The sequence below is a fragment of the Oncorhynchus gorbuscha genome, unplaced genomic scaffold (genome assembly GCF_021184085.1).
Source record: "Oncorhynchus gorbuscha isolate QuinsamMale2020 ecotype Even-year unplaced genomic scaffold, OgorEven_v1.0 Un_scaffold_1888, whole genome shotgun sequence".
NCBI classification, from domain to species: Eukaryota; Metazoa; Chordata; class Actinopteri; order Salmoniformes; family Salmonidae; genus Oncorhynchus; species Oncorhynchus gorbuscha.
Genome location: NW_025746543.1, coordinates 90,001 through 97,500, shown reverse-complemented (window position 1 = coordinate 97,500; position 7,500 = coordinate 90,001). Strand labels below are relative to the sequence as shown.

The window sequence follows — 7,500 nt, the reverse complement described above, 5'->3', positions numbered from 1 at the left end:
CTGCTCCAAGTTACCTTCACACACACACACAGAAACCAGAAGGGGACCGTACAAACCAACAATAGTCATTGCTCCAAGTTACCTTCATGCACGAACGCGCGCGCGCGCGCACACACACACACACACACACACACACACACACACACACACACACACACACACACACACACACACACACACACACACACACACACACACACACACACACACACACACACACACACACACACACACACACACGTGGAGAGAATCAGAGAAGAAGAGAGAGGTGGAGAGAATCAGAGAAGAAGAGAGAGAGGTGGAGAGAATCAGAGAAGAAGAGAGAGAGGTGGAGAGAATCAGAAAGAAGAGAGAGGTGGAGAGAATCAGAGAAGAAGAGAGAGAGGTGGAGAGAATCAGAGAAGAAGAGAGAGAGGTGGAGAGAAGCAGAGAAGAAGAGAAAGAGGTGGAGAGAATCAGAGAAGAAGAGAGAGAGTGGAGAGAATCAGAGAAGAAGAGAGAGAGGTGGAGAGAATCAGAGAAGAAGAGAGAGAGGTGGAGAGAATCAGAGAAGAAGAGAGAGAGGTGGAGAGAATCAGAGAAGAAGAGAGAGAGGTGGAGAGAATCAGAGAAGAAGAGAGAGAGGTGGAGAGAATCAGAGAAGAAGAGAGAGAGGTGGAAAGAATCAGAAGAAGAGAGAGTGGAAGAGAAGCAGAGAAGAAGAGAGAGAGGTGGAGAGAATCAGAGAAGAAGAGAGAGGTGGAGAGAATCAGAGAAGAAGAGAGAGGTGGAGAGAATCAGAGAAGAAGAGAGAGAGGTGGAGAGAATCAGAGAAGAAGAGAGAGAGGTGGAGAGAATCAGAGAAGAAGAGAGAGGTGGAGAGAAGCAGAGAAGAAGAGAGAGGTGGAGAGAAGCAGAGAAGAAGAGAGAGGTGGAGAGAAGCAGTACACACACAAAATGAAATGTGTTACCATCAGTCTTGATCCTCAGTGCTGTCCGCACCAGGGCAAACAGGGTGGCATTGAACATGACCGTGCCATCGCTGTTCAGGGGCATGTTCATGGAGACCAGACGCTTGCAGGCCACCCGGTGGGGACAGAGCTTCCCGAAGCCCAAAGGAGGCTGAATCCTCCTCAACAGAGTTACCACATCTAGGTGCTTGATACGACCCTGTAGAACAGACAACAATATTTAGAGACAGAGAGAGAGAGAGAGAGAGAGAGAGAGAGAGAGAGAGAGAGAGAGAGAGAGAGAGAGAGAGAGAGAGAGAGAGAGAGAGAGAGACAGAGAGACAGAGAGACAGAGAGAGAGAGAGAGACTAAGAGGGAGGGAGGGAGGGAGGGGAAGTTGCTGTTTGAAGTTGTACTAACTTGGCCTCTGGGTCGTACTCAGCCCAGATCCTCTTGAACTCATCCAGGTGGTGAGGTCCTAGAATAGACCAGTCTCTGGTCAGGTAGTCAAAGTTATCCATGATCACAGCTACAAACAGGTTGATGATCTGTGGACAGAGAGACAACAGACCCCATTAATCAACTCATCAGTCTCAATGCCAGCTGACAGAGAGACAACAGACCCCATTAATCAACTCATCAGTCTCAATGCCAGCTGACAGAGAGACAACAGACCCCATTAATCAACTCATCAGTCTCAATGCCAGCTGACAGAGAGACAACATACCCCATTAATCAACTCATCAGTCTCAATGCCAGCTGACGAGAGACAACAGACCCCATTAATCAACTCATCAGTCTCAATGCCAGCTGACAGAGAGACAACAGACCCCATTAATCAACTCATCAGTCTCAATGCCAGCTGACAGAGAGACAACAGACCCCATTAATCAACTCATCAGTCTCAATGCCAGCTGACAGAGAGACAACAGACCCCATTAATCAACTCATCAGTCTCAATGCCAGCTGACAGAGAGACAACAGACCCCATTAATCAACTCATCAGTCTCAATGCCAGCTGACAGAGAGACAACAGACCCATTAATCAACTCATCAGTCTCAATGCCAGCTGACAGAGAGACAACAGACCCCATTAATCAACTCATCAGTCTCAATGCCAGCTGACAGAGAGACAACAGACCCCATTAATCAACTCACGTCCAGCTCAGTCTGCCAGCTGACAGAGACAACAGACCCCATTAATCAACTCATCAGTTCAATGCCAGCTGACAGAGAGACAACAGACCCCATTAATCAACTCATCAGTCTCAATGCCAGCTGACAGAGAGACAACAGACCCCATTAATCAACTCATCAGTCTCAATGCCAGCTGACAGAGAGACAACAGACCCCATTAATCAACTCATCAGTCTCAATGCCAGCTGACAGAGAGACAACAGACCCCATTAATCAACTCATCAGTCTCAATGCCAGCTGACAGAGAGACAACAGACCCCATTAATCAACTCATCAGTCTCAATGCCAGCTGACAGAGAGACAACAGACCCATTAATCAACTCATCAGTCTCAATGCCAGCTGACAGAGACAACAGACCCCATTAATCAACTCATCAGTCTCAATGCCAGCTGACAGAGAGACAACAGACCCATTAATCAACTCATCAGTCTCAATGCCAGCTGACAGAGAGACAACAGACCCCATTAATCAACTCATCAGTCTCAATGCCAGCTGACAGAGAGACAACGGACCAGAATAATCAACTCATCAGTCCCAATAACAGCTGACAAAGAGATAACAGACCAGAAAAATCAACTCGATTGGTTTCTCTACCAGTGGGATTGTTCCTCCTGGCTCTCTGTAGCTAGTGGGATTGTCCTCCTTGCTCTCTGTAGCTAGTGGGATTGTCTCTCCTGGTTCTCTGTAGCTGAGTGGGATTGTCTCTCCTGGTTCTCTGTAGCTAGTGGGATTGTCCCTCCTTGCTCTCTGTAGCTAGTGGGATTGTCTCTCCTGGTTCTCTGTAGCTAGTGGGATTGTCTCTCCTGGTTCTCTGTAGCTAGTGGGATTGTCCCTCCTTGCTCTCTGTAGCTAGTGGGATTGTCTCTCCTGGTTCTCTGTAGCTAGTGGGATTGTCCTCCCCGCCTCCGTAGCTAGTGGGATTGTCTCTCCTGGTTCTCTGTAGCTAGTGGGATTGTCCTCCCCGCCCTCCGTAGCTAGTGGGATTGTCCCCCCTGACTCTCCGTAGCTAGTGGGATTGTCCCTCCCCGCTCTCTGTAGCTAGTGGGATTGTCCCTCCCCGCCTCCGTAGCTAGTGGGGATTGTCCCCCTGACTCTCCGTAGCTAGTGGGATTGTCCCTCCCCGCTCTCTGTAGCTAGTGGGATTGTCCCTCCTTGCTCTCTGTAGCTAGTGGGATTGTCCCTCCCCGCCTCCGTAGCTAGTGGGATTGTCCCTCCTGCTCTCCGTAGCTAGTGGGATTGTCCCTCCTTGCTCTCCGTAGCTAGTGGATTGTCCCTCCTTGCCTCCGTAGCTAGTGGGATTGTCCCTCCTTGCTCTCTGTAGCTAGTGGGGATTGTCTCTCCTGGTTCTCTGTAGCTAGTGGGATTGTCCCTCTCCGCTCTCCGTAGCTAGTGGGATTGTCCCCCTGACTCTCCGTAGCTAGTGGGATTGTCCCCCTGACTCTCCGTAGCTAGTGGGATTGTCCCTCCTTGCTCTCCGTAGCTAGTGGGATTGTCCCTCCCCGCCTCCGTAGCTAGTGGGATTGTCCCTCCTTGCTCTCCGTAGCTAGTGGGATTGTCCCTCCTTGCTCTCCGTAGCTAGTGGGATTGTCCCTCCCCGCTCTCCATAGCTAGTGGGATTGTCCCTCCTTGCTCTCCGTAGCTAGTGGGATTGTCCCTCCCCGCTCTCCGTAGCTAGTGGGATTGTCCCTCCTTGCTCTCCGTAGCTAGTGGGATTGTCCCTCCTGACTCTCCGTTGCTAGTGGGATTGTCCCTTCCCGCTCTCTGTAGCTAGTGGGATTGTCCCTCCCCGCTCTCCGTAGCTAGTGGGATTGTCCCTCCTTGCTCTCCGTAGCTAGTGGGATTGTCCCTCCTTGCTCTCCGTAGCTAGTGGGATTGTCCCTCCTGACTCTCCGTTGCTAGTGGGATTGTCCCTCCTTGCTCTCCGTAGCTAGTGGGATTGTCCTCCCCCGCTCTCCGTAGCTAGTGGGATTGTCCCTCCTTGCTCTCCGTAGCTAGTGGGATTGTCCCTCCTTGCTCTCCGTAGCTAGTGGGATTGTCCCTCCCCGCCCTCTCCGTAGCTAGTGGGATTGTCCCTCCTTGCTCTCCGTAGCTAGTGGGATTGTCCTCCTTGCTCTCCGTAGCTAGTGGGATTGTCCCTGGGATTGTCCCTCCCCGCTAGTGGGATTGTCCCTCCCCCGCCTCCGTAGCTAGTGGGATTGTCCCTCCTTGCTCTCCGTAGCTAGTGGGATTGTCCCTCCTGACTCTCCGTCTGTGGGATTGCTAGTGGGATTGTCCCTCCCCGCTCTCCGTAGCTAGTGGGATTGTCCCTCCTGCTCTCCGTAGCTAGTGGGATTGTCCCTCCCCGCCTCCGTAGCTAGTGGGATTGTCCCTCCTTGCTCTCCGTAGCTAGTGGGATTGTCCCTCCTGACTCTCCGTTGCTAGTGGGATTGTCCCTTCCCGCTCTCTGTAGCTAGTGGGATTGTCCCTCCCCGCTCTCCGTAGCTAGTGGGATTGTCCCTCCCCGCTCTCCGTAGCTAGTGGGATTGTCCCTCCTTGCTCTCCGTAGCTAGTGGGATTGTCCCTCCTGACTCTCCGTTGCTAGTGGGATTGTCCCTCCTTGCTATCTGTAGCTAGTGGGATTGTCTCTCCTTGCTCTCTGTAGCTAGTGGGATTGTCCCTCCTTGCTCTCTGTAGCTAGTGGGATTGTCCCTCCCCGCTCTCCGTAGCTAGTGGTATTGTCCCTCCCCGCTCTCTGTAGCTAGTGGGGTTGTCCCTCCTTGCTCTCTGTAGCTAGTGGGATTGTCTCTCCTTGGTCTCTGTAGCTAGTGGGATTGTCCCTCCTTGCTATCTGTAGCTAGTGGGATTGTCTCTCCTTGCTCTCTGTAGCTAGTGGGATTGTCCCTCCTTGCTCTCTGTAGCTAGTGGGATTGTCCCTCCCCGCTCTCCGTAGCTAGTGGTATTGTCCCTCCCCGCTCTCTGTAGCTAGTGGGGTTGTCCCTCCTTGCTCTCTGTAGCTAGTGGGATTGTCCCTCCCCGCTCTCCGTAGCTAGTGGGATTGTCCCTCCTTGCTCTCTGTAGCTAGTGGGATTGTCCCTCCTGACTCTCCGTTGCTAGTGGGATTGTCCCTTCCCGCTCTCTGTAGCTAGTGGGATTGTCCCTCCCCGCTCTCCGTAGCTAGTGGGATTGTCCCTCCTTGCTCTCCGTAGCTAGTGGGATTGTCCCTCCTTGCTCTCCGTAGCTAGTGGGATTGTCCCTCCTGACTCTCCGTTGCTAGTGGGATTGTCCCTCCTTGCTCTCCGTAGCTAGTGGGATTGTCCCTCCCCGCTCTCCGTAGCTAGTGGGATTGTCCCTCCTTGCTCTCCGTAGCTAGTGGGATTGTCCTCCTTGCTCTCCGTAGCTAGTGGGATTGTCCCTCCCGCTCTCCGTAGCTAGTGGGATTGTCCCTCCTTGCTCTCCGTAGCTAGTGGGATTGTCCCTCCTTGCTCTCCGTAGCTAGTGGGATTGTCCCTCCCCGCTCTCCGTAGCTAGTGGGATTGTCCCTCCTTGCTCTCCGTAGCTAGTGGGATTGTCCCTCCCCGCTCTCCGTAGCTAGTGGGATTGTCCCTCCTTGCTCTCCGTAGCTAGTGGGATTGTCCCTCCTGACTCTCCGTTGCTAGTGGGATTGTCCCTTCCCGCTCTCTGTAGCTAGTGGGATTGTCCCTCCCCGCTCTCCGTAGCTAGTGGGATTGTCCCTCCTTGCTCTCCGTAGCTAGTGGGATTGTCCCTCCCCGCTCTCCGTAGCTAGTGGGATTGTCCCTCCTTGCTCTCCGTAGCTAGTGGGATTGTCCCTCCTGACTCTCCGTTGCTAGTGGGATTGTCCCTTCCCGCTCTCTGTAGCTAGTGGGATTGTCCCTCCCCGCTCTCCGTAGCTAGTGGGATTGTCCCTCCCCGCTCTCCGTAGCTAGTGGGATTGTCCCTCCTTGCTCTCCGTAGCTAGTGGGATTGTCCCTCCTGACTCTCCGTTGCTAGTGGGATTGTCCCTCCTTGCTATCTGTAGCTAGTGGGATTGTCTCTCCTTGCTCTCTGTAGCTAGTGGGATTGTCCCTCCTTGCTCTCTGTAGCTAGTGGGATTGTCCCTCCCCGCTCTCCGTAGCTAGTGGTATTGTCCCTCCCCGCTCTCTGTAGCTAGTGGGGTTGTCCCTCCTTGCTCTCTGTAGCTAGTGGGATTGTCTCTCCTTGGTCTCTGTAGCTAGTGGGATTGTCCCTCCTTGCTATCTGTAGCTAGTGGGATTGTCTCTCCTTGCTCTCTGTAGCTAGTGGGATTGTCCCTCCTTGCTCTCTGTAGCTAGTGGGATTGTCCCTCCCCGCTCTCCGTAGCTAGTGGTATTGTCCCTCCCCGCTCTCTGTAGCTAGTGGGGTTGTCCCTCCTTGCTCTCTGTAGCTAGTGGGATTGTCCCTCCCCGCTCTCCGTAGCTAGTGGGATTGTCCCTCCCGCTCTCTCTGTAGCTAGTGGGATTGTCCCTCCTTGCTCTCCGTAGCTACTTACCAGGAAGGCACAGAGCATGTAGAAGCTGACGAAGTAGAAGATAGCGAAGTGACTCCCACACTGGTCCTCGCTGGCTGGTCCCACCTCTGACCCCTTCTCACAGGGTCGCATGGGGGCGCATGCCAGCATGATCTCCTGCCACGCCTCGCCTGTGGCACACCTGGGCACAGGTAAACAAGCAGCTGTCACACACAGAAGGCTCTACTGTACAGGAAGAATGGGCACCATGAAGGGTCCACCTGGTGGTGAAATGCTGCATGGTTTCCTACCTTTAAAGGTAGAGTTTTCAAACAAAAAGTGGGAAACGACATCACGGCTTGCAGAAGAGATGGAAAGGATGCACAGGGGTTTGATAAAACACCATGACTCTGAGTTGGCAGTGCTTTCATGATCTCCAGATCTGTTGGGGGCTTTTAAATCAGGAATTTGTGACGTTGGTTTACAGTCTGGAAAGAGAGGAGGAGAACAGACGGCTCACCTGAAGAGCAGGAGTGTAGCCTGGGGGAAGGTCTGGAAGTTGTTGTTCCTGTTGATCTGACTGTTGTCCCTCAGGGCTATCTTACCAAACATCTGCAGGGGGCAAGGTTGTTAGGAGACACAGGGCACGCCAGGTCAACATGGTGCAAGACAGCCACAGAGGACAGGGGACATCGTCAGGTCAGTATCACAGAGGACAGACAACATCGTCAGGTCAGTACCACAGAGGACAGGGGACATCGTCAGGTCAGTATCACAGAGGACAGACAACATCGTCAGGTCAGTACCACAGAGGACAGGGGACATCGTCAGGTCAGTATCACAGAGGACAGACAACATCGTCAGGTCAGTATCACAGAGGACAGGGGACATCGTCAGGTCAGTACCACAGA

The 7,500-nt window shown here is 53.0% G+C and overlaps 1 protein-coding gene across 1 annotated transcript in view; it reads right to left on the bottom strand.

Annotated features, from left to right (window-relative positions):
• The window catches only part of LOC124024504 (voltage-dependent L-type calcium channel subunit alpha-1C-like), a gene marked incomplete at its 5' end in the record, with an annotated part of 86,040 nt that overhangs the window by 3,881 nt on the left and 74,659 nt on the right, over window positions 1–7,500 (bottom strand). Inside the window, 5 exon segments of the mRNA XM_046338422.1 lie at window positions 1–14; window positions 951–1,149; window positions 1,349–1,477; window positions 6,632–6,791; window positions 7,110–7,201. The exon segment at window positions 1–14 is cut by the window's left edge and continues 216 nt beyond it. Of these exon segments, the coding sequence (XP_046194378.1) occupies window positions 1–14; window positions 951–1,149; window positions 1,349–1,477; window positions 6,632–6,791; window positions 7,110–7,201 (594 nt within the window).